Source organism: Aptenodytes patagonicus, chromosome 1 (assembly GCF_965638725.1).
Source record: "Aptenodytes patagonicus chromosome 1, bAptPat1.pri.cur, whole genome shotgun sequence".
NCBI lineage: Eukaryota > Metazoa > Chordata > Aves > Sphenisciformes > Spheniscidae > Aptenodytes > Aptenodytes patagonicus.
The window spans coordinates 166,458,376-166,484,884 of record NC_134949.1 but is presented as its reverse complement, the minus strand read 5'-3'; the positions used below and the strand labels follow the sequence as shown (position 1 = coordinate 166,484,884).

Here is a 26,509-nt window from a genome sequence, read left to right as displayed (position 1 = left end):
TCATAGGCTTTAATTTGTGCATGGTGCTGACCTGATGCTGTGCAGGGACACTCACTGCATCCCTTCATTCAATTCACTCTAATTATCCCCAACTTCCTGGGGAGCCTGCTTAGAACTGGTCATGAATGTTTGTTATTAAGTATTAAGATATTAGACTACCCTGGTTACATGTAACAAAGTAGTTTTTAGTCTGAATTTACATATAGATGATCAGTATAGGAAGCTGAAATTATATTTGTCATGATTTTATTTAATCAAATTCAAATGATATATTGGAATAATAAAACATTTTGACAGTGACTTAAGCTCGGAGTTAAATGAAATGAGATTTAATGTTATTGTGTGAGTTCTTGTATGTCAATGTTGGTAATTTCGGTGTGTATTTTAGAGTCGTTATGGTATGTAAATTATCTTTGAAACAGTCAGATTTGTGTGCATATTTCAGGATGATGGTAATTATTTTTGCTGGGAGCATCTGTTAATGCAGAATATTGCCTCTTCAGGTTCATGTGAAAATGGCGGACGAAGCTGTCTGTGTTGGCCCAGCTCCCACCAGCAAAAGCTACCTCAACATGGATGCCATCATGGAAGTCATTAAGAAAACCAGGGCCCAAGCTGTGAGTCTGAATGAGTCTATCTGCTGCAGCTGTTTCATATATAGAAAGCAGAAAAGCCAGAGTTTGTATTTTTTTTTTAAAGGTGTGGGGGGGAAGTGATTGAATATGCTATTCCAGTTAGCTCATGTCACATGAGTTAAATGTGTCCGAAATCGCTACTGGAAATCAAAGGCTTTGTAGCATCTGGCAGCACTGGTTGCTGATCCTGCAGGTGGCTGCTGGATTCAGCTTTCACACCAGGGAGCAGCTTCAGTTCATTTCCAAATTTGCTGGGGGAAAAAAAAATCCCAATTAGTTTTGAGCACTAACCCTTTATATGCCATAATGGCTTTTTTGAATGTTTTACAAAGTGTGTCTAAAGGCTTTTGCTTAAACTTAGTTTGAATCACTTTCTAAATTATATAAATGTTATTTGCAGGAAGTTAAGGTAAATGGTGCATCCCATAATTATTTTTATTTCAGAATGTTTACAAAATGCACATTAGCTTATGTGTGTAAAAGTAGGCTATTCTGCCTTTCTCCCATCAAATTGGCCAGAGATTCAAAGCTTAACAGGAATCGGTTGGAAAAACGAATGTGTAGTCACATTCACATGCTTATGTTCTTTGTTCTGTCAGTGAAATAAATGTATTATTCAGAGCTACTGTACACAGAGCATTTATTAAAATAAAATTTGATGGGTGTATATGAGCAACACAATTACTCTGGAACAGTTTGGATCAGCATTGTAATTTCTTTCAGAGATGATGTTTTGGTATAATGCTTTCAGGGGCCAAAAACTTCCCTATAAAGGAAAAAACTATTTCCTTCCCTCTGAGTTTCTGAATATAGAACCCAGTTGTTTAGGCTCTTTGAAACATGGAATAAAATGGCTTATATGTTGTCTATCAGAGTATATTGGATCAAGAATCTTCTGTGAATTTCAAAAAGTAAAATGAAAACTTTCCCACACCCCTCTCAAGTAATTATGCTAGGTGTATATTGGGGTGTGAATAGCAAACTAGGCACATATGGATGCATGACTTAGACTAATGAGACAATAAACTATATTCTCCAGCAAGGGTCGCTAGAGGTAGGAGGCTTATGACTGTGGACCTTAAGACCACTGTTGTGATCAGTGCTAGAAATATTTTGGGATAAGGAGTACTTTATAGCGGTTACTGAGAACAGTATGGATGAGCATATATGTGGAAGTCTGCAATGAGATAAATGTGGCAAAATGGAGTTAAAAAGAGCAGAAGGCAAAACACCAAAGGGAGTGTGTCCATTGCTCTGCAAACAGCACCTTTCTCCCCAGTGAAGTAAGGAATGTTTATTTCAGAAATGGCGGTTCAACCAGTGAGTCTTCGCAGCTTGACTTAGGACAGATAAATCAGTGTGTTAAGAGAGTTTCTTAAGGTATTCAGTTAACTTAAATGCTTAGTGGTCTGCTTCACCTTCCCCAGTGTCTGAAAAGGTGCTAGCAAATTTGGTGTCTGGCTTCAGAACTCAATCAGCTTGAAAATTTTTTTTTTCAAGGTACACCCAGGATATGGATTTCTTTCAGAAAATAAAGAATTTGCTAGACGTTTGGTAAGTTATTTTTATTTGCTTGGTTGTGAATGATGGACTAAGTGGCATATATTCATTCCAAGGTACCTGAGGAATCAAGATACCAATTCAAGGCAGATCTAAAAGATACCTTAAGATGGGAGACTTCAGTATGCCTTCTGTGCATGTGGATTTCTTGCATTTTGAGGGTGTAATTGCAGCCTGTGTTTTCTTTTGGGAAAAGGGGAGGTGCCTGTTTGTAAGAACTTTACCAAGGATGTAAGAACCTTTTGGCATTTTCACTTGTGCCTGTACTGTTTATGAGGCTGCTCTGTAAAACTGGGTCACTGAAATGATGTAGGTTAAAAGTATCTGGTTTTAAGTGATCATTTTGGTGAATCATAGCACAGCTGGTGAACAGCTGTATCAGCAGCCCTGAGAAGGTGCTGAACTGCACTTTCAGGATGGGAATAGAAAGCTGTTTTAAAACCGGCTTCTTTGCTGGAGGTCATGTATTGTGGAACTGTGTTCTCTGAAAGGACCAAAGAGTCAAGAGGGTGCTGTTTTCACTTCATGTCTGAATTTATAAAAATTATTCACAACCTCTGTACTTCAGTGGGGTTTCTGTATATCGCAGAAACTGATATATAGCCTTTTTACTGATTTTATTATTTTCCAAGAACTTTTGGAAATATGCAGCTGCTTATAAAGTTGAGTGGCGCTAGGAGAAAGCTACACATGCAATGTTTGAGCAAAGTCCTGAGTGGGTGCTATATGTATAGTCACTGCAGATCACGTGCTATTGTCTATTGGTTTCACTGAGAATAAGGACAAGCACATATTACACTGAAATTTCCAGTAAAAAGCTGTTGCAGCTACCAACTTTGTTACGGAGTAAACGAACTGTATAGCTGAAAAAACCATCTTGTTCCACAGGCAGTAAGATAAATTTGTTGCTGGTTTTGAAAGTAATTCACACCTTTTTGATTCAGGGTAAAACCACAGATCGGGAATGCGATTCTATAAAATGATAGCTCTCTTGTTCTTAGCATTTGAGGAATAGCTCTTGTTTCCACATCTCTTCCTTGACTATGTCTCTTCTGGCTTGGGTTCTAATTGTAGTATAGACCTTTAGTATTTAGTTGGTTATTTGGTGTTAGAGAATACCACTTGCTCATCAAGAAGATTATCTGGGAATGAAATCTCAAATTTTTATACTTCTCAGTTGCTGTACTTTTTTGAAAGCCCCCAAATAAAAACAAGTGCAGGTTCTGTGTGATGCTGAATGCATCCTGCTGGTTGCTGAGTGGTGGTGATGTTAAAGTTGAAAGGAATTCTAAACACTTGGTGTTTGCTGGGATTACCCCAGATTTGGTGAATCTCTTGCATGCATATTTTCATGCAGTTTAGCAACTTTCTATCACTGTTCTGCTTCATGTACCAAAGCCTCTTTTTAGAGGGAAGATTCCTGGATTAATTTATAATAAACTGTGTTCCCACTGGATTGGACCAGCAGGATAACTGGCTTTAGTTGGCAGTTCCTGTTTTTTTAATAATAAAAAATTAATGAAACAGAAGTGCTTGCTCATGCTATTTTGCTGTCAAAGTTTGAAATTTGATAGTTATTACTCTAAACTAGGCACATTTCCTAGTAATTTGGATGTTATTTGGTGATGTAAATTTGGATGTTATTTGGTGATGTGAATTACAATATTGGTGATGTGACAATCTGGAAGACTTTTTTTGGCAGGATTAAGCAGAAATACAAACATTCCTGTAGATCCCCTCTCCCTTCCTATTTCTCATCTTTTCACTGAAATCTTTGGAACAGTGAATTCCTGAAATAATGTGGTGACTAGAAACATATTCAAGTTTGGGTTGGTGCTACAGTCTCAAAATAGCTTTTAATTATGTTTCAGAAACCTGGTGTGTTCTGTTCTCTAAAAATATAAGAAAACAAGGTAGTTTTGATTTGCTTTCTGAAATGCACTATTTAAAGTCTCAATTAAGAGATAATCATGCTTCCCTTCATGTCAGTGGCTCAAGAATATCAAACCCCTAGTGAGAATTGGTGAAACGATCTGTCTTTTTATCACTGAGGGCTGCTTATATTTTTTTCAAGACACCCTGAGTAATATATTTAGGAGGAAAACTGTCCTGCTGTTTCTTTTCTTTATTAAAGCCTGTAACAAATGTTACAAAACTGTTGTGAAGTTGCCAAAGATGTGTTCTTGTTCTGTTTTCTTTCTCCCTATCCCTTTCTTTGCACATACGCTATTTTGTTCTTTTGTGCTAAAAGAAGTGATGAAACTTGTGAAACCTGGGCTTATTTCCTGGTGTGCATCTGTACTTTTAAAACAAACTACCTAGATTTGGAAACCGAGAAATACACTAAACTTTCTAAACTTGTCAATCTGTAAGAGCGGTAATGAGTGCAAAGCAAAGCTTTGTCTTCAATTAACACATGGAGGGTCAGTTCACATGTAATCCCACTGTGCATGATTTGAACAAAAGCATGTCTTTTTGTTCATTATTGCCTAAATGATTCATGGAATAGCATACAGCTATAGACAGTCCTTGTGAAGAATTTGACGGGTACATTTAGAGTATTGAAAATTACTAATCTTTTTTTTAGAAACATAATTTTGTTATCTCTTAGAATGGGGGAGAGCACAAGTAAATGATCTGTTGTGTTCAAAACAATTTCCAAAAAACAATCAGTAGGTGAATATCTGGCATGTTGTTCATTGTGATTCAATAAAAAAGTTGGTGCATTCAGTCCCTTCATGTGTATCTATTCTGGTTGCTGTTGATGGCTGACAGAAAAAGGATCCATGGCATTTATATCAAGTGAATCTGTCAAAGATTTCCTAAACCCTAAGGTCAATTTCTTAGACTGATATTTTAATATGAAATCTTTTGAAAAACTTAAGATAATGCTGATAACATTAGTTGTTATGTAGAAAAACAAAACGTGGGTTAGTGTGAGTGAGTATAGTTCCTGTGAATCTTACTTTGCATTCTAATTTTAATTCAGAAATTTGAGCTATCCAACTTGGAACTCTTGCAGTGCTCTATAAAAATGATCTATACATTGAAGTTGTAAAATTCAGTGCATAACTTGTTACTTGTAGTTTATGCAAATATATTTGCATGTAAGCAGTTTGCTTCCTTCAAGGAATAATTGCATAATATTCAGTATTGACATAAATCCAAAGGCACAGTTGAAATCCATTGCCACATTAAAAAAAAATTTTAAAATTCGCTAATATCTTTTGCCAGATGCTATGCAGAGCTGCAAGAACAATTTGTTCCTGCATGTTTTAGAAGAATTTGCTAGTGACCTCTGTGTTTAGGTTAGCTTGCTTAATGTTTCCTGTTATATAAAATTAATGCAGACCCTTTCTGAGAAGCTCTTATCACCTCTTACTAATGTCTGCAGCAGGCATTTGAAATGTGGCAAGGAGAAAGCCCTGAGCCTTTTGGTTGGCCTGTCATTGAAAGATATACTTTTCTGAAATTGCCATTTTCCTTTCCTTGCTTGCAAACCTCCAGGGCAGCTGTTGTGGTGGTGGGGGTCTCTTCACATGTCGAATACTTTGGGATTGGCCCATGGTCCCAGTGACTCTTTATTTCCTCTCTTCTTTACCTGGGTGAAAAAGGGAATGGGGGAGAAGTGGGAGAAAGCAAGTATACAACTGGGTTGCACAGTCATTATTCCAGAGTCAGTGCTTCTTCCTGTGGTCTAGCTGATGTTAGCAGCAAGTAGGAGTCTTACTCCTGTAGTTGAGGTTATGTATGTTGCTTCCTGATAATGGTTAGAAGCTTAAACCTTCATGCATGGTGACTTGGTGTTGCAGTTGCTCATAATGGGATCAGTTTTCCCCTTTTTAATTAAAAGAAAAACACAAATGAACTTCCCCTTCTCCCTCTGCCACAAAAATCCCTTGGGAGGCTACTGTTTAAAAAAAAAAATCAGCTAAATGAACACTATTCCTTTGCAAAGTCTAGTATGAAAAATAGCAGTTTGTAGGATTTATATCTTCAGTGTATTTTGGTCTCTTGTATGTATATAATAGAGTTCCTACTTACATAGGTGGTGCATTGTGGTGTATTTTCCCCAAGAAACCTATGGAATTTGTGCATAAAATAATCTCAAAATGGTAAGATTTAAGGTTACAAATGCAACCTTTATCTGCAATATTCTTCTTTCGAATGCAGCCTTGACAATACTATCCTGATGCTCTTTCTTGACGCAAAAAAAGCCAACCACTACCATCTGCCAAAATCCCCTTCTTGCAATAGAAGCCATAAACATGGTGGGACAAAAGGATTCAATTTTGGAATAAGATACGGACCTGTTTGGAGTTCCTAGTGGAACCTGTTTTTATACATCCTTTGTGCCCTTTTAGCAACTACTTTTCAGCATGACTAAGGGGAGAACAAAGCAGCCAGCACTATTTCTATTTACCTTTGAAGCTAGATTAACATTCTTGATGGAATTAAAAACCAACAATGTATTGTCTGAAATAAATGGGCAAACAATGTATATGGAAATGGTTGATCACGTTTGTAAATGGGTGTTAAGTTTGAGATGGAAAAGGTAAAACAAAGAACAATGTATATCCACTTCTGCAAGGGGACACATGTCTGACCTGTGAAGAACTCTGTGCAGGTGGATCCATAGCCCTATGCACAGCTAATTATGGGATTGTCACCTTTTAAAATGTAAACTCTTAATGGCAGCAGTGTTTCCTTACAACTGTTGTGCATGGCTTTGTTATTTGTAAGCAAATGGTGAAGTTCCTTTATCATGATTCAGTGGGCATTACATTTTTGAGAAGCATTTGGTATGATTCTCATGCTGTTCCCACATGCATTGGCTTCCTACCTGGCAATTCATGTGACTGGTTAGCATTTGTGCTTTCTAAGTTGCAAAGTGGTGGTTGAAAAAAAGGCAGCTTTGGAAGCTTGGTGTTAAGAAGCTGCTTATGGCAGAGATTGCATCCTTCCAGTGGGACAGACAGAGCTGTTAATGTGGGTTTCTTACTCTGTCCTGCAGTGCATAGTATGTCATTGTCTACCAAAGCAGCCTGCGGTGGCTTAAGGTGCTTTGTCTGATGGAGACTGGAGACCATGCTGCTACTGGGTGATAAAGGTTAGGCAATGTACTTGTCTAGGTGAACAGGTCACCAATTTGCCACTGAGAAAAGCTCTGCCTGTGAGCCTGTAATGTTGATGGGTGACTACTTACTGTTCTGAGGCAGAATGCTTCTGAATGTTACTTGTATTCTTGTATTTAATCCCAAGTAAACTTTTTTCATAGAAAAAAAAAATCTAAGTCTGCAGTATCAGGTTGTGTGAAATCCATGGGAAGGATAAATAGTGCACGTATTAAATCATGGGCAGTATTTGTCAGATATTACTATCCTCTGCTAATGCACGTGAGCTAGAAAAATGAAATTGAGTCATCTGAACTATCTGCTGGTGTGAAAGTAGGAAGTCTGTATTACTCCTTTACTGTAGAAAGCTTCATAGACCTTTGCTAAAAGCATATGATGGCTTATGTTGTGTCATCAGTATCCTGATTAAGATTGCCTATGCTACAGAACAAATTGATGCCAGTTCTACTCTATTGCAACTTCCAAATCTTTATCTTGAGCAACTGCTGTATATAGCTAGAGTACTTTTTTCAAGTGCAGGCTTATGTTAAACTTAAAAAAAAAAAATCAAGTCTCAGGGTGCATATCCACCAGACCTGTGGATATACATGTGTATAACCATACACATGTATTTAAAGATGCAGGGTGGTGTTTTGCCAAAGATATGTGTGACTTGTGACAAAAATGCTCTCCTTTTGAGCCTTTTGCTTAAAGTCCATAATCTTAGTGTGTTTTTTTCTTGATCTCCTGATCAGGTGACTTCCTCTGACATGGCAGTCTTGACCTATTTGTATTTGTTTTTCACTTAGAGTAAGCCTTTAATTTGTGTTTTTTTTGAAAGTTACATATTTTCTGTACTGTGTCCAGCTCTGGAGCCCTCAGCATAAGAAAGACACGGACCTGTTGGAGCGGGTCCAGAAGAGGGCCATGAAAATGATCAGGGGGATGGAACACTGCTCCTAGAAGAAAGGCTGAGAGAGTTGGGGTTGTTCAGCCTAGAGACGAGAAGGCTTTGGGGAGACCTTATTGCAGCCTATCAGTACTTCAAGGGGGCTTATAAAAAAGATGGCGGCAAACTTCTTCGCAGGGCCTGTTGTGACAGGACAAGGGGGAATGGCTTTAAACTAAAGGGGGGTAAATTTAGACTAGATATAAGGAAGAGATTTTTTTATGCTGAGGGTGGTGAAACACTGGAAGAGTTTGCCTAGAGAGGTGGTGGATGCCCCATCCCTGGAAACATTCCAGGTCAGGTTGGACGGGGCTCTGAGCAACCTGACCTAGTTGAAGATGTCCCTGCCCATAGCAGGGGGGTTGGACTACATGACCTTTAGAGGTCCTTTCCAACCCAAACTATTCTATGATTCTTAAAGTGGCTTAGGTTGAAAGCTCTAACATGTGCAACTGTTCTTAGAAAAAACACAAACACAAAACCTCTTGATTTAAATAGTAATGTCTGGCAACTTGAGACTCTCAGTGGATGAACTGTGGGCTTGCATGACTTCTGGAATGATTTAATGCTGTGCATGTGATTAAAGAATATATTAGTGATTTTTGCCTATCTGGACTATCATAAGTCATTAAATTTCCCATGAGATGCCTTTCAACAGCAGCACTTTGGCACACTTAGGGTGTGTATAGAATCATAGAATCATTGAGGTTGGAAAAGACCTCTAAGATCATCAAGTCCAACCGTCAACCCAACACCACCATGCCCACTAAACCATGTCCCTAAGTGCTGCATCTACTCGCCTTTTAAATACCTCCAGGGATGAGGACTCAACCACTTTCCTGGGCAGCCTGTTCCAATGTTTAACCACTGTTTCAGTAAAGACATTTTTCCTGATATCCAATCTAAACCTCCCCTGGTGCAACTTGAGGCCATTTCCTCTTGTCCTATCGCTTGTTACTTGGGAGAAGAGACCAACACCCACCTCGCTACAACCTCCTTTCAGGGAGTTGTAGGGAGTGATGAGGTCTCCCCTCAGCCTCCTTTTCTCCAGGCTAAACAACCCCAGTTCCTTCAGCTGCTCCTCATCAGACTTGTTCTCCAGACCCTTCACCAGCCTCGTTGCCCTTCTCTGGACACGCTCCAGCACCTCAATGTCCTTCTTGTAGGGAGGGGCCCAAAACTGAACACAGTAGTCGAGGTGCGGCCTCACCAGTGCCGAGTACAGGGGCACGATCACTTCCCTACTCCTGCTGGCCACACTATTGCTGATACAGGCCAGGATGCCATTGGCCTTCTTGGCCGCCTGGGCACACTGCTGGCTCATGTTCAGCCGGCTGTCAACCAGCATCCCCAGGTCCTTTTCCGCCAGGCAGCTTTCCAGCCCCTCTTCCCCAAGCCTGTAGCGCTGCATGGGGTTGTTGTGGCTGAAGTGCAGGACCCGGCCCTTGGCCTTGTTGAACCTCATACAATTGGCCTGGGCCCATCGATCCAGCCTGTCCAGGTCCCTCTGCAGAGCCTTCCTACCCTCCAGCAGATCAACACTCCTGCCCAGCTTGGTGTCATCTGCAAACTTACTGAGGGTGCACTCAATCCCCTCATCCAGATCATTGATAAAGATATTAAACAAGACCGGCCCCAAAACTGAGCCCTGGGGAACACCGCTCGTGACCAGCCGCCAACTGGATGTAACTCCATTCACCACAACTCTCTGGGCCCAACCATCCAGCCAGTTTTTGACCCAGCGCAGAGTCTGCCTGTCTAAGCTGTGCGCCGCCAGCTTCTCTAGGAGAATGCTGTGGGAAACAGTGTCAAAGGCCTTGCTGAAGTCCAGGTAGACCACATCCACAGCCTTTCCCTCCTCCACTAGGCGGGTCACCTGGTCATAGGAGATCAGGTTGGTCAAGCAAGACCTGCCTCTCATGAATCTGTGCTGGCTAGGCCGGATCCCCTGGTTGTCCCGCTCATGCCTTGTGAGCGCCCTCAAGATGAGCTGCTCCATAATCTTCCCCGTCACCGAGGTCAGGCTGACAGGCCTGTAGTTCCCCAGATCCTCCTTCCGGCCCTTCTTGTAGATGGGCATCACATTGGCAAGCCTCCAGTCTTCCGGGACCTCCCCCGTTAACCAGGACTGCTGATAAATGATGGAGAGTGGCTTGGCGAGCTCCTCCGCCAGCTCCCTCGGCACTCTCGGGTGGATCCCATCTGGCCCCATAGACTTCTGAGCGTCCAGGTGGCGTAGCAGGTCATTGACTGCTTCCTCTTGGATTATGGGGGGTTCATCCTGCTCGCCGTCCCTGTCTTCCAGCTCAGGGGGCTGAGTACCCTGAGGATAACTGGTCTGCCTGTTAAAGACTGAGGCAAAGAAAGCATTGAGTACCTCAGCCTTTTCCTCATCCTCGGTGACAATGTTCCCCCCGCATCCAATAAGGGATGGAAATTCTCCTTGGCTCTCTTCTTGTCATTAATATATTTGTAAAAACTTTTTTTGTTGTCTCTAACGACAGCGGCCAGATTGCGTTCTAGCTGGGCTTTTGCCTTTCTCATTTCCTCTCTGCATGACCTAATGAGAATGTGTAGTTCTGCAGATGAATGGATTTGTGAAATCCCGATTTGTAAAAATTCATTTTTTCTTGACATGCAGTGTCACGGCGATAGCACTCATTTCCAGGCTTACAGCAATCCTTCACGTTGCTTCTGAAATGCTTTGTGCTGTTCTCTTCCACTGTTGCCATGTCTGGTTATGGGAATAAAAACTTCTTGCTTGGTTTCCACAATTGCAATTATATTAACAACTGTATATACCGGTGTTTTTCCTCATTGCAATAACAGAAGGCTTGTAAGCATAATGCTGCGTAATTCTCTTTTTACATAGGTAGTATTTCCCTTCACTGCCTACCTTTTTATTCTACTATTGATTTGCAATGATGCAGGCAAGCTTGTCTGGCTATGACGAACTCTAACAAATCACTCAGAATGGACAATTTGTCCTGTTCTGGTAGAATTGATGTAAGCTAGTGTGATAACCTTGCAAATGTGATGTCCTTCTCTGTTTCCAAATCAGTTTTAAATGTCCCATTGATACCAATGGAGTTGGATAGACCTGAACAGTTAAGAGATGTTATGTCTTTGAAATAAGAATTCCTGTTGCCCTGTGGATTTTAATTTACTTTTGTGGCAAGGCAGATGAGGCTTCAGCTTAGAATTCAACAAAAACAATGTTTCCTTAATAATCGTTTCTGTTTTCTGCCTGCATTTTAAGAAATAGTGTATTTTATAGTGATGGATGATCTGTGTTCAGTAGTTCTACATTGTAGCTTGAATACTTAAGGGTTTCTAAATATTCTTCCTAAAATACACATATCAAGAAAAGTAATTCTAACTTTAAAGATGAATGCAACTTGGTGGGATGGATTTTTTTTTTGTGTACTACTACAGAGTTGAAATATATTGAAGCAATGATGTGTGTGATAGAACCGTTTTCCTTCTCCCAATTCTGACCATTTTATCCTCTGTTCTCTTCTGTAGTTGAAAACTAATTGCAGCAAGTTATGAACCAAAATCTGTCTAGTGAAGTTACTCTTTACTTGCCAAGAAAGATGTCATCTTACAGCATACTGTATTTTCATACATAAGGGCTTTTGTTATTGGTAGTGATGTGTTAGATGAGGAGGGATATGAACATACTAAATGTCTTTCATCCCAAGGCTAGGAGGTAATTACTTTTGAGGGAAGGGGAAAAGTTTCTTTATTTACTTGTAGAAGTGTGTTTAGCTTGGACACTTATTGCAATACATGATACTATGTATTTGTGTCTTCCTCTATTTTAGTGACTCTTAAGAATGGAGATGCTCTGCTGAGTCTTCGTTCCTAATTCACCTCCTTCTTTAGTTGGTTTTTCTGGTTTGAGTTTTAGGTGAGAAATGTGTCTTACTTTCTGACACTTTTAGATCAGATTCTGATACTTGACCCCCAAATGGATCTACTGAGACCAGGAATGAGCTTCATGATCATGACTGGCAACTCTTTCAAAGTCATTTGAGTGATTTCTACATTAGCTGTGGAGAAAGATGTTAACTGAAAGGCTTCTGATTAACACACTTCTAAAGATGACCTATTATCCTGGACTAGGCGGACTTTTTTCGGGGGGCTTTGTTTTTCACAGTGTGTATTTTGACTGTAATCTTACTTCAGGAAGCATTTTCTTTAAGTTAGTGCTTAAGATCCTGTTGAATTATTAGAACTTGATCTTAAAGTTCTATAAACTTAAGGTTTATTTTATGCTGCTGTTTGGTTCCTTTTATATTATATCTGTCTTGATTAAAACTTTTCTATAGGCGTTTAATACCTGTACAGTATGTTATGTTGCTGCTGTAATGTAAAGCGCTCAAATAATCCGAATAGTTTCTACAGCAACAAGACTTAACCTACTTGTTTGTTCAGTATACCACAGGATTCACTTGTTTCAAAATTGCTTCCTGGGCAGGAGGTTGTTGTCTAGCCTCTCTGGGGTCATTGTTTTCTGGGGTCTATGAGAACTGTTCCAGTTACCTCTGCATGTTGAGGGGATCACTGTTAATATGCCAGGTAGGTTGGTTACTGAAAGTGCATTGAAACACAGGAAAATCTCAATTTTACTTTTTATTGTTGCATAGATCCACCAGTTACAGCAACAGTGGAAGCTGTAAAGGATACAGGGCAAGCTATATTCAGGCATGTCAGAGTTAAATAAGGTTTTGCAGTATTTAAACTGTTTAATGTCACTTGATAACTTCTTAGCCATTCAGTTAATATCTTCTACTTTGGTACAATATCTTCAGGCTGGTTGCATATTTTTACTGTATGGTTGTAGAATGCAGAATGCAAACCAGTTGGACCTGGTTTCTGCTTTAGATATCAAATACAATCTTTATTTCACAGAATGACCAGATAGTTGAGGTTGCAAGGGACCTGTGGAAGTCATCTGGTCCTACCCCTCTGCTCAAGCAGGGCCACCTAGAGCCAATTGCCAGGACTGTGTCCAGATGGCTTTTGAGTATCTTCAAGGACAGAGACTCCACAACCTCCCTTGCCAACCTGTGCCAGTGATTGGCCACCCTCGCATTAAAAAAAGTGTTTCCTGATGTCCAGAGGGAACCTCCTGTGTTTCAGTTTGTGCCCATTGCCTCCGGTCCTGTCACTGGGTACCACTGAGCAGAGCCTGGCTCCTTCCTCTTTGTGTTGTCCCTTCAGGTATTTATATACATTGGGATCCCCTTGAGCCTTCTCTTCTCCAGGCTGAACAGTCCCAGTTCTCTCAACCTTCCCTCATAGGAGAGATGCTCAAACAAACAAAAAAAATCTATGAACACGTACCAACATAAGCACTATTTGATAGTAACTTACCTGGTTTGTCAATTTTTATCGATGAAAGCCTTTAGCCAGTGCAACAGGAATGATGACCCCCTGGGTAAGAGTAAGAATTTAATAGATTACTTGCAGCTGTCTAATTGTGTTTAGTGGTTTATTTTTCAAATCTTTTAAATAATTCCTTGGAACTTTAAAATACTTCCTACTCATTATTATGAATGCATTTGCCTTTTCATTTTATCTTTATTTCTATTTGAAGTTTGGCTTACAAATAAGCTTTGTCTATTTGCACAGCATGTTTCATTCATTTCTATTTCAGACTGAATGATAGTGATCAATAACACTGGTAACTGAGTACTGGGTTGACTGAGCAATTCCTGCTAGAGTTGTTACGCATGTGTTTTTGGGGAAAATAGTTAAAATACTTGTCAGTTGGATTGTCTTCGACAGTGAAGTTTTGAATTAACACAATAAAGTTAGGTGATGTCTTCTGTGTAGAACCTAGCATCTGCTTCTCACTTGCTCCCTGAATGCCAACCCATGTGTTCAGCTCCTGAAGATCAGGTTACTAGCCTGTGGTCAGACTGCTGTTCTGTCTGTGACCAAGCTGGCTGAAGAGATTACTGCTCCCAGTGGCTTGTTGCTGTCTGTTCCCATGAGGGGTTATTGCCCTCCTTGGATGTGCTGGAATGACTGTATGTGTGGTCACTTTGCAGCCCTGTTCCGTTAAAATTTAGCTTTGTTTAAACACATCCCTCCCCCCCTGCTCCCAACTCCTATTAAAGTCTTCATGCTAATACAGATGATTCTGGCGGAATCAAGTTAAGGAGTTTTTGCCTGACTCAAAATGGAGGCAAACTCAAAGGGATGGTAGCTTGGGAGTGGGGTATAGGGAGTAAGAGGAAGAAAGGAGCAACTGAAGTTGATAACCTTTTAACCTGTTTATAGCTGAATTAGTATTTGACAGAAACCTTACAGAGAGGGATTTTAGGTATTTAATTTAGGCTGGTTTAAGTACCTAATTTAGGTTTTGAAAATAATTTCTGTGTGCCGTCTGTTTATATGCTTATCAAAAATGTTATGTAATAGAAACATTTCAAGAACTTAATCAACCAAATAATCTTTAAATAACTTCCTTCATCCCCCAAAATACAAAGGGAGTGGGGGGAATGGTCTTCACCAAACATTGTCTCTCCCCCTTCTCCAGCATGTAAGTTTACAGTTGCTTCTTGCAGCGTTGCTAGTCTGAGTTATTAAAAGCTTTGAAACTTGGAGTGACTGTATATTTGGTGGGGCTTTTATAGCACAGATGCTATCGAGGCAAAGATGCTGTTTTCCCTGACTGTGCAGGCCACTACTGTTTGGAGAAGACCTTTCTCAGGGTCTGCACCCCCCTGTAAGCATAATAAGAAGGGAAAAGTTGCTACAAGTTGAATTCCTAACCTTGGGGTCTGTTGATAGCAAATCATGTTTTATTTGGTCACCTAAAATTTGACACTGTTAATTTTGTAAACTTAGCAATTTATGTATGTCAGGATGTGTATATGATTTTTTTACTGTCCTCTTGGACAGTTTCATGAAACTTAGATTAAAAATAAGGCTGCTATCAGTGTGCACACTGATTCCTGACTGGGCATTTCACATACTTGTCCATCTTCATAATTTTTACATCAGAATTGCATGGGAAGCATACACCTGCTGAACAGTGTCTCTCTGTTTAGAGATGGGTTCTTCAGTTGATACTAAATTATGGCTTTCAGTACACACAGGGTTAAGTGAAAAGGTTGCAGTAATATCTAGTGAGCTTTTTTCCTTTAATGTGCTCATTAGCAGTGGCAAGTCCAGGTTTTAGCACATGTCAGTAATTTACATTTCATTGCTGAGTGGCTGCCCTTGTTCAAGAGTTGTTTCTAAGCCTGATGAATATACTTGTGTTGGGAATAAACTGAGTAGAAGAATTGAAAGCCAAATACCCTGCCAGGCTTTTCAATGGGTGCTGAAGTTTCCAGTGGGTCACTGATTAGTAATGCATGGAGCAGCAGGAAAATGCAAAGGATGATGTCTAGAAAGGTTACTTCAGGTAGGTTTTACCATCAAATCACTCTTTCTTTGTAACTACCTTTACGGTCATTCTTCTCAAAATTCCTCTCTTGGCAGGCCTTCTCAATATGAGAATGTGGTACATCAGATAGACAGCCCAACCAGGTTACTTACTCATTCAGAGGTGGCACAGGAAAGTAACACTTGTGCAATGAGTCCTAGAAACAAATGATCTTACGGGCTGTAACAGTTTCCTGCTATCAGATTATGATGTTAGGGATCTCTGAATATTTGCTCTCACCCTTTTTTCTTTCCTCTGCCTCATCTGATACTGGCTTGGCTTGAAGATGTGTGTGGTTCACTGCTGTAATGGCAAATATATGTGTTTGGGATGCAGTAGCATTGTGGTTGGCAATTGAGATGTGAAACAAAGGTTGCTAGCTTTTGGGGGAAAATTGATGCTTTCATGTGGCAACAGCTTAGTTTGGTAATAAAACCATATGATTAACTAAATATATTCTTGATGGAATGATATTCTTGCTATTTTCCAGGCTGCTCTATTTACAAAGCACTATGTGGAAACTTACACTGTGAAATTATACTTTCCTTTGTAGAGTCCTGCATATATTTTCTGTCCGAAAGGATAGGTATTGCTAAATTTACATATGTACGCAGACAACTAAGCATTTTTATTCCAGATGCCCGTTAGGATCATACTGACATGTTCTTCAGAACTCTAGCAAAAGAGCACTGGTGCTTACTCTTTCCCACTCTCTCTCTAAGGTATTGTGAGCACTGTTTATATTCAGGCTACTTATTATACAGTTTGGGGATGGGGAATGCATTAAACATTTAGAATGGGGGGAAAAACAGCAAAAGATATTCCAGAACATTCTTGTGAATAAAACCTGCCAGTTCATTGTGTAAGAACTTGTGAACCCTTTTATTAGCCTATCTGAACATTAGGTGCATATATTTAAATAAGAATGTTTGCAGAAAGTGGAGTCATTTGAATATTTTTCACACACTAGAAATATTTTCATAGCTGCCTTGCTCAAATTTGGAATTCCTATTGTTAATTTGCAAAACAGCTACTTTTTGGGTTGTCTGGGAAGAGCGATGCCTTTAGCACTGTGCTAACATGTAGAAGGAATCTGAAGTGGTAACTTAGAACCTCAGTTGATCGAGACTGTGACTAGACAACAACCAGTAGTTTATGAGCTAACAGGTTGCGACATATCTATAGATGTTCCTGCAAAGACACTTTTTGATTATGAGCCAAGACATTTTTCTTAGCTCATAATCAAAAAGACTGGGGAAACTTATGCTTTTTTCTGGATAAACGTATGTCAGATACTTGGCCTTGTGGTTAGGACACTTGCATGTTCTTTACTCTCTCAAAAAGCTGGAGATACAGCTAGGCATGGCAAAGAGACAGACCAGCAGAAAAACAGTCAAGAGGATGCCTGAGTGGAGCTTGCACAAGAGTGGGGAGAACATTTTACACTTTAAACTTAGAATGTTTTTGGTTGTTTTTTTCCAGTAGCAACTGTCATAAAATATTTGCAGTCTTATGTCTTAGTGTTAAGACTCTCTGGTTCTGAATGGCTCAAATAGGGAAGGAGTGAAGAGTGCTTTCAGTCAAAACACTGTGCTGGTTAAGATTCCCTCTTGAGGATTTATGGAGGGGCAGGCTTCTGGGATGAGGGCTTAGTCTCTACTGAATAGGTCCTCTAGCTCTGACCTCCTGCTGCCTGGCTGAATGTGCTTCCTGATGGCTAACTAAACAAATGGTGGCTGCTGTGTGTGCTGCTGCCTTTGTCATTTAAGTAAGATTAAATTGTGCTCTAAGATGTTGTCTTACTGTAAGTAGTTGTGTGCAGGGTTGTGCAGTTCTTAAAGGCAGGTGAACTGTGTGCTTTCTGGATCTTGTGGCTTTTTGGTGCTTTGATCCTTTTCTTGATGGAGCAAGAGTTGTGGTTTGTAGCTACCTGTGTGTGATCTGGTAGGAATGGCTGATAACTGTGAATGCTAGGGTAAAGCTGTTACTGCACCAAAAGTAGCTCTGAGTAGATTAATGATTCTTTGATCTTTGGAACAGGATCTGACCTAAAAATGTAAAAGATGTTCCTACAGGCTGGTTGGGTTTTTTTTTTGGGGGGGGGAGGGGGGAAGTTGTTTGTTCTCTTAGTCTGAATTTTGAATTGGCTTTTTATGGAGCGAGAGGCAGACTCAGAGAGGTCAGCCAGATTGGTGTAGCCCATAACCATATCTGTCTTCAAGGAGATTTTTGGTAGCTGGCATGTAGTGAATTCAACACCTGTGCAGCCCATACTGCAGTGTCAAAAGGGTACTTCTCAAGTTGCTCAATTTAAGTAATAGATATTGTGACATATGTGGTACGTTAATTTTTGTGTCCCAAAACTTGATTAAAAAATCTTTGGTCTTAAGGAGGACAGTAAGTATACATGAGTTTCTGCATCTTTTAGGAAGCCAGAGAATAACATCTTTAAGGGATACTGCAATCTCTTACTATATTTCAGTGCATATTTTTATTTCTCTTGCAGAAATAACATGTTATCATAGAATCATAGAATAGTTTAGGTTGGAAGGGATCTCTAAAGGTCATCTAGTCCAACCCCCCTGCCGTGGGCAGGGACATCTTCAACTAGATCAGGTTGCTCAGAGCCCCGTCCAACCTGACCTGGAATGTTTCCAGGGATGGGGCATCCACCACCTCTCTGGGCAACCTCTTCCAGTGTCTCACCACCCTCAGCGTAAAAAATTTCTTCTTTGTGTTATTTTAAGGTGGTACCCAACTGAAACACGTGAATTTTGTAAGACTTACTTTTATTCATGGATACTATTTTAATAATCTAGATAAATAATTCCCATAGCGGCTATATTACACAACTGTGACCTCTTTTGGCAAATGACTGTCTGTCTTTGTAGTGGGCTACCCAAATACTGTGTGAGCTCTTGCATGTACAAAAGCTGAAAGTGTATCTATGTCTGTATATGTAGAACATGCTTCTTCGCACAAAAGGGCTGCTCAGGAATCCAGTGTGTAAATTTCCTTTTCAAAGGCAGGCAGCAGGTGTGCTGCAGAGTGGTGCTTCCACCTATCCCACCCAGAGAAGTTCAGCTTAATTTGCTTTGGCTGGAATTTAGAAAGAATAGGTTCCCTGCCCAGATTTTTGGGCAAGGCATCTTGCTGGCGAGCTGTGCTTAATCTTATGGTATTAAATTCAAAGCCACCATGCTAAAATAACATCAGGCTTTTTAAAAGCAGGTTACCCAAAAGATAGAAATGCCCAAATGAAGATTGCTTTCATTTGGGTCTCGTGTGTGTGTGTGTGTGTGTGTAGGCATTAACACAGTTTTGCCTTACACAGTTGCTTGGTTGTTTCCATGGGACTCTCGCCTTTCTCAGAGGCTCAGTATTTCTTCGTGTTCACTCTTCAGTGTTTGGCTTCAGACAATATGTAAGCCTTGCATTGGGCACATGTATATTTAATTTAGCTGGAAAACTTTGTTCATTTCTAGCGTATTTGTAAATTTCATATGTGTTAATGCATTTCTTCTCAAAACATCTTGCTGATCTTTATCCTGTCCTGCTCAGCTCATGTCCCGCTCAGCTCATGTCCTGCTACTTCCTTGCATGTTTTCCTCCTTTGTTGTCTTTCTGTGTTCAAAAATGTCTTGGCTTTTTCATCTAGAAGGCATAGGAAGCTCAGGAGACAAGTGGCCTTATTTTCAGTTATTTCCAACTGTCAGGAGCAATTTCAGATAGTCCTGTTTGGATCCTGTGTCCAGTGGGTGGAGCGTGCTCTGGTTGTAATGAGTTTTCATAGTACCTGACAGCTAGACTCTGCAAAATTCCCTAGAAGGTTGTGCAAATTGAGGTTTTCAGTGGCTTATGAACTGGAATATGGGTAACTTTTTTCATGAGAACGGTAAAGGCATTATTTATGATGACTCATGCTTACCATGATACAGCATGGCTTCTGTTCTAATTTCAGAGATGTTGATTTGAGTCCTCCAGCTTCTATATGAAACTCCTTTTCACCTCATCTTAAATAATAATTTGAACAGTATTATAGCTGTTCTTTCTCTTAATTTTGTTCAGTGAAAGTTCTAGCCTTTTACAGATGCTTAGAGAAATTCTTGTGCAAGAAATGCTTGGAGTGGAAGACTTGAGTCCAATGAGATTTAGACTTTGACAAAAGTATATTAAAGTAACAGTGTTTACAAAGAGTGGATAAAGGGCACTCTGAGTTCTGCTATCATATAGGCTAGCTCTGCCTCTCCACTATACCAAAAAGCGTGTATGATAAGAAGTTAATGTTTTTGTCTACAAAATTTTGTTATACTTTGGATGTTAATATTAAGTTGTGTAGTAGATAATAGTTGTACCTTTTTTTTACAACAGCTTTTTTGTATTTAGTTACTTCCAACTATACAAAACAGTTTTCTAGTAATTTCAGTGCTTGATAACTTCAGGGTTCATTGCCCCTGTACATTTTTCAAATTATTAGCTTCCTAATGCATACAGCTTTAATTTACCCCCTACTGATACCCTTAAATGGGTTTTCAAGAATTTTGAAAGTGGACTACTATAGTTGTATTTCAGCGTGGGTCCTGACTGACATAGAATTTCTTAAGTAGCCTCCACAATTAAAGGGATGGGAGGTTCAAACAGCTCCTACAGCAAGAAGCTAAAGATTCTCTTGAAAATAAATTTGTATTTGGCTTCCTAGAGTGTTTTTGCTCTGCTTATTTCTGATGATTTGCCTGTTGCTTTTGTGAGTGCTTTTCCTCTCAAATGTAACTTGTGTTAAGTGCAGTATCTGTTCTTCTCGTGTCAAATACTTAATGCTAAAACATTTATGTTTTATTTTTTTAAACAAAAGCAAAAAATCTGACATGCTGCATACCTCACAGCGCAAAAAAATCTATAAGGGACAGCTTAAAGAATTGAGTACAGGTATCTTATCTGTGAAAGTGGTGTTACTACATATTTGCTTATTATGTTTTGGATATAATTCAGTCTATTGTTTTAGCTCCAAGTGCCAGAAAACTACAGAGCTATTTTTGAATTTACAACTTGAATTTTCCATTACGGCCTAAAATTGAAGTTGTAAGGATGAAGTATCTGCAGTATGTTCATGCGTGAACTGAAGTCTAAACCACTTTGAATTGTTTAGCATTTTGACACATTTCTGTGGAAAAAGTACTTTTTTGGTTGAAGTACTGGACTTCAACACCAGGCATTCTTGCAGTTAAACCCAAATATTTATCTTCCCTGCTTCTCCTTGGGTCTGTTTCCCCCTGCCTGCCCCCCTCCTGCCCCCCCCCCCCCCCCCAGTTTCTGACTACTGTATGATTTAGGAGAAATACACAAATCTGTTTTCATAGTTGATGTTCCACAGAACTGGAGACTAGGAAATTTGTGGCCAAAATTTAAAACCAGGTAAAGAGCAGTAGAAGAGTAGGAACCACCCCCCCAACAAACCCCCCTAAAAGTTCTTGTCTGTGTATTAAGATTCCAGTCCAACTAACTTCTGTGAAGTCTGCATTATCATTCAGTGCAGGAATGGTTTCCTACTGAATGTGTGACTCCATGAATGAAATATTTGTAATGCCAGGTATTCTTGATGTCATGTAATGGCACATCAGTCTTGATATACAATACTATAAAAATGCAGTCATCGCAACTGCATCTAAAAAGCAGTGAAAGAAAACAGAGCCTTTTTGAATGATAAAATATTATTCCTTTTAAGGAGTTTCTAGTGTAATGTGTATGTATTTTGCTCTGTTAGAGTGCAATAAAATCTGGTGATTGGATTCCATTCTAGGAATAACAAACCTTCCAAAAATATTTGGACAGAAAAGCTACTACAGGGATAAGTTAGAATTGAAATGGAGATGGAACCTGGCAATAGAAAAAGCAAGATGATGATTAGATTTCAGCATGTATAAATAAAACTTTGTAGCCTGTGTTCCTGTGACAGTTGAATTCCATTGTTAAAATGAGTGAAGTAAAATAATTAATGTTACTATTAAGAGTTTAAATTTAACATTTGACGGCTTACTGTCCTATTTGATTATAAGATATGTGTTTTGATCTTGTATTCCCATAAATGGTAAGATAGCTGGAGTTTGGCCTTTGTTACTGTCTTACAGCCTGAAGTTTCACATGCATGTTGGACCATATTCTGACGATTACAGTCAAAACTACAGGTATCACTTTAATGTAGTAACTTTACATTAATTATGCCAAAACTGAGATTGATCAGGTATGCTGTACAATTGCAAACTACAGAAACCTGAACCTGAGTCTTAAAATTGTCACAAAGCTCTGGGACGATGACTTTGAGGTAGACTTTGGAGCAGCTATTTTTTAAAGAATGGAAAATAACTGAGATTTTCTTTGGTAGGCAGGAAAGGAAATGCTGTTAGGCATCAAGCAGTTGGTATGTCTTGTTGCTTTTTTGAATTGCGTACTTTAAAGGCATGTAGCATTCAGCTACATTATCTGCATAGTAATAGCCAACAATGGAGAGACTTTCTTAAAACAAGGATCCAGTGTGATCTTCAGGGGGTTTTGAAACTCCACTCAAATGTGTCATGGTGATTTAAAAAAAAAAAAGTCTGAGCTGTTTATATACTGTAACTTTCCATTACTAAGGCAGCTGGCATTTGCTGGATAAGTGTTGTTTCTGTACAATAGTTAAGGGTCTTAATTCTCCATGTCATTTTTAAAACTTAAACTGGCTATTAGAAAGTATGTGTGGAGATCCATATACTCCTCTATGGATTACAAAGGCATATCGTAATATGTATAAATGATATATATGTATTCAAACCAGGAGAAAAATGTTTAATATATTAAACATTGTCAAATTAATTTTTCTTCAGAGAATAAAACTACAGGTTCCAGATTTATTGTGGAATTGGAGCTTCATATGAGTGAGTAAAACCAGAAGCTGTCCTTTCACCAATGTGTTCAGTTTGTTCATGAAAAGGTGTGGTAAATGGACCGATGAGAGAATCATCATAAGACAGCAAAAGTGTAAAATAATTACAAAAATATGTATGCTTACATAAACTGGTTGAAATATAGTATATTGGAAGAACTTCCGATCTATAGAGTGAATGTAGTTCTAATTTTGTAAACAGCAAGAACTCTTGTATCAACCATTCATACATCTGCAATGAAGAGATTTGCTCTTTGCACAAAGGTTGCTGTATGTGTTTTCTGATGTAATGCTGATGAATAAATAGCAGTGAAAACATAGTCTTGGAGCTGAACAAAAATTTGCTTGAAAGAGCAAAGATAGAAACAACTGGATTGTAATATCAATCAATTTTTGACTCTTCAACACTTAAATGACCCTCCATTTTTTTTATTTTAAGCGTTAATGGTGGGTGTTGCAGAGTATAGTAAATGTAATTATATTACAGTATCACTAATGTCTGACTTTATCTGTATTAGAGCAGAATCGGAAACCTAATTGTGCTCACTAAATCCGCTTTGTGCTAGATGTCATATGCACGTGTGTAACAAAAAGCTGGTTTATGCCTTTTTCCCTTCCTTCCAATTCTCTCAGTGTCTGAAGGAAAATAAAAAGGATATAGCTAAAAATAAATGAGGAGGAAAAGCCTGGGGCTCTAAATGGGGAAACCTTAATCCCTGCACCCACAAAAAACTCAATCCCTACCATTCTTTTGAAAATGGAGAAATGCAAGCAGTCCTTGTGGCCAGGCAAAGCAGTATTCAAAGATATGGGCATTTTCTCTTTTCTAAGTTACCTGTCAAGCTTCTCCAATGGGAAGAGTCTTGTGTACTTCGTTTATAGTCATTTTTCAGGAGAAACCTTGATTAAAATGTGAGCAACAAAGGGCAAGAACTTTCTAACTTTAAATAGATAAGCTTATATTGCATCGTAAATATTTAAGAGACTATTTGATACAGCTTTTATTTTGTTTTCTTAAAGGATAACTCTTGATATTAATTCATAAAAACCTACAGGATTAGGAACCTGGTGTCTGGACTGTAGTCCTTAAAATTAGAGGGCATAGCTGCCTGGGAAAGAGTGACAGTATTGGTCCTGGTTTCTGTATTTTTGGAACTTCCCCTTCCTATACGTAATATTTTTGAATTCTTTTGAAATGTGTTTATATTCAGAGTGAAAAAGATTATTTATTCCAGTCATGAGTTAGAGTTCCTTATTTTTGCATTTCTTTCCTCTATTGAAAATCTTGGGAACCAGGATCTTGGTTCATTCTTCCAAAAAAAGTCCATCTTAAGCACAAGCTCTAATTCATAAGCTGTTTTCTGTATGTGAGTATCTTCTGTCAGATTAGCTCATTTTTTTGCATAGCTGGTATCTCTAGCTCTCTTGTCAGTACTCATTTAGTTTTGATTTTTGTTTTTGAATTTCTAATTTGTTGGAGAGATAAGTGTCAATTTTACACACAGAGGCTAATAAATACACTCTTCAGATTGTATTTTTGTTCAAAAATATACACAGACTTAAATTTTGGCATGGGGAAGGAATACATTTAACTTGTCTCTGAGTAGTTAATGAAATTCTGTATTAGGATAATGTAGAGAGATCCTCATGGCACCATATTTAAAATAACCAAGTATTTCCCACTGGAAGTGGTGATTCTTATTTGTTTTAAAACTTTGCCAAGCTAATCCTTTACATTCAGAATATCATGCTTACTTTGCATCCATTCAAGACTTTTTGTATGTCAAGTTACAGTGAAGATTCAGGTAGTGCATTAAGGATGAGGCTTTGGGAAGGAGTTCTGCTGATGCAGAAGTGTTTTTCAGCAATAGCTCTGAAGCTTGTCAAAATCACTAATTTGGAGCAGGTCCCTCCCACCTTTCACCTGATGAAAGCCGTCCTTGTTTGGGAACTGGGAAATGATCTTTCTTTCAGCAAGTGATTAACAGGCAGTGTTAATCATTCTAGATATTTCAATGATGAGACCAGTTACTTTTCAGGAGGATGATACAGAGCTTGCATGGCAAATTCCTTTCTGTTCTAGTGTTTCCTCCTCCTGGGACTCCAGAGTGAGTGTTCCAAGTCCTGCTGTAGCTCATGCTGCCAGTGGTACCTGCGTTGCTCCTGCAAAGCAAGGAATGGGAGCCATAACACCCTCTTCCGTCTTGTGGATATTTATGCCAAGGTGCAGTTTCACAATCTCCATAAGCTAAAGTTTTCCTGCTGCTGCAAGGAGATGTTGGCCCTGGTCATGTGTTCCTGCCATCTCCTGTGTGCTGGGACTACTATTTATGTAGTCATCTAGAGCAAGCTTAAAAGTAATCAAGAAAGAGAAGTTAGTGCGAGCACCAGCAAAATGCAGTGGACTAGGTGTGAAAAATGAAAAGCCTAGAGGTCAGGACCCCACTCTTTTGTGGCAGAATGTGCATTAGATTGACTTGGTTGTTACGGTACAGCACTTCTAGCTGTTGGCAATTAATTTTCCTATTCATTTCCTCTTTGGCTGAGCCCATCAGATCAAGCCTCTTGCTGCTTGTTATATTGTTAGCAGGTGACCACAAGGATGTTGAAGGGACTTTGTAAAATCGGGCTTTTGGGAGTTAGAGTTGCTCTGGCATCCTGTGTTTGTTCCCTGTGTGCATTTGTGCCGTGATGCAGTTCTCAGTTACTAATGTCATGGTGTCTCATTGCCTCTCTTCTTGGGTGCAGGAGGTGGGTGGTGAGTGAGGTGGCAGATTCTGAAAAGATGTGCTTAAGGCAGTTTGTCTCAATCCAGGATGTGTCCATTACAGGTGTCCTATACAATGTTGATGGGTATAAAAAAGCAGAATAAAAACTTTTTGGGGTGTATTTGATGCTCCAGATAAATTATGAAGTCACTTTCTTTTAAATGTAGCCTTTTGTATATACCCATTGTTGCTTTTTCATTGCTAATATCTGAGTATATTCTGCCTTTAAGGATTTTTCCTGTAGCTTTATAAGGAACACCATCTAGTTGCACATACTTTTCAACATCCAATTCACGAGTGAAAATCCAGTTTGCTAAGAATTTCCAAGTAATGCTAGCCCAGCGGATAAATTAGAGGTTGGACTTCTGGAATTTCTGTTGCATTTCAGCATTTTCAAATAACTTAGCTGAAATACTAAAATAGAAAAAGATTTCCAGGGTGCTGTGGTCTTATTTACCATCTTAAGCATTCCTGAGACAGCAGTTTGCATTAAAAAAAAGATAGTTGATAGTTGACTAGTCTGTTTACCCAAGTTTCTCTCCCCCCTTGCCATTTCTGTGGGGACCTTTGAAAAGAAAGAAATGTCAACTTTTCAGAAAGATTGCCATCATTTAATAGGCTGATTTCCTCTACAGGCTAAAATTTTGAAATTTAGGCCCTCATCCTGCAATTGTTTAAGCATGCTTAATTTCAAGCATGTGCTTATTTACAGGATCCAGATTTGTTTGTCTAATTACTTCATAGCAGAAGTGAAGCCAGACTGTCCAACTCTCAGGCCCATCTGTTGGGAGGAGGAGGGAGGACCTTGATTGTGTATATTCCAAAAAGCTGTTCTGCCCTTAGCCACTGGACAAAATTTATCTTTCGGATCCAGAGGCGGTGGTATTCAGGAATACATAGTAGATATTTTTGTCGTAGTACATTATCCTGAGCTCAGAATGGTTGTGGTTCATAGAGAGCAGGGCCACAAGGGGATCTCATGGATTGCTTCATTATAAGTGCCTATAAATTCTCCAGTACTATATATTGATACATACTATTGACTTGTTTTATTTATGACACTGAGATAGTGAGAGGAGGTTGTCCCAAAGCTGTAGCATTATGTGTTGTAATACTG

General features: G+C 39.2%; 1 protein-coding gene across 2 annotated transcripts in view; it reads left to right on the top strand.

Moving 5' to 3' along the window:
• Positions 1–26,509, top strand: part of PCCA (propionyl-CoA carboxylase subunit alpha) — a 303,202-nt gene that overhangs the window by 46,857 nt on the left and 229,836 nt on the right. For both annotated transcript variants that reach the window (XR_012997326.1, XM_076361576.1), the window contains exons 5-6: positions 504–617; positions 2,136–2,189. Coding sequence is in view for 1 of the 2 variants with exons in the window: in XM_076361576.1 (XP_076217691.1) it covers positions 504–617; positions 2,136–2,189 (168 nt within the window). In the remaining variant the exon portion in view is untranslated. The remainder of the gene's footprint in view (positions 1–503; positions 618–2,135; positions 2,190–26,509) is intronic.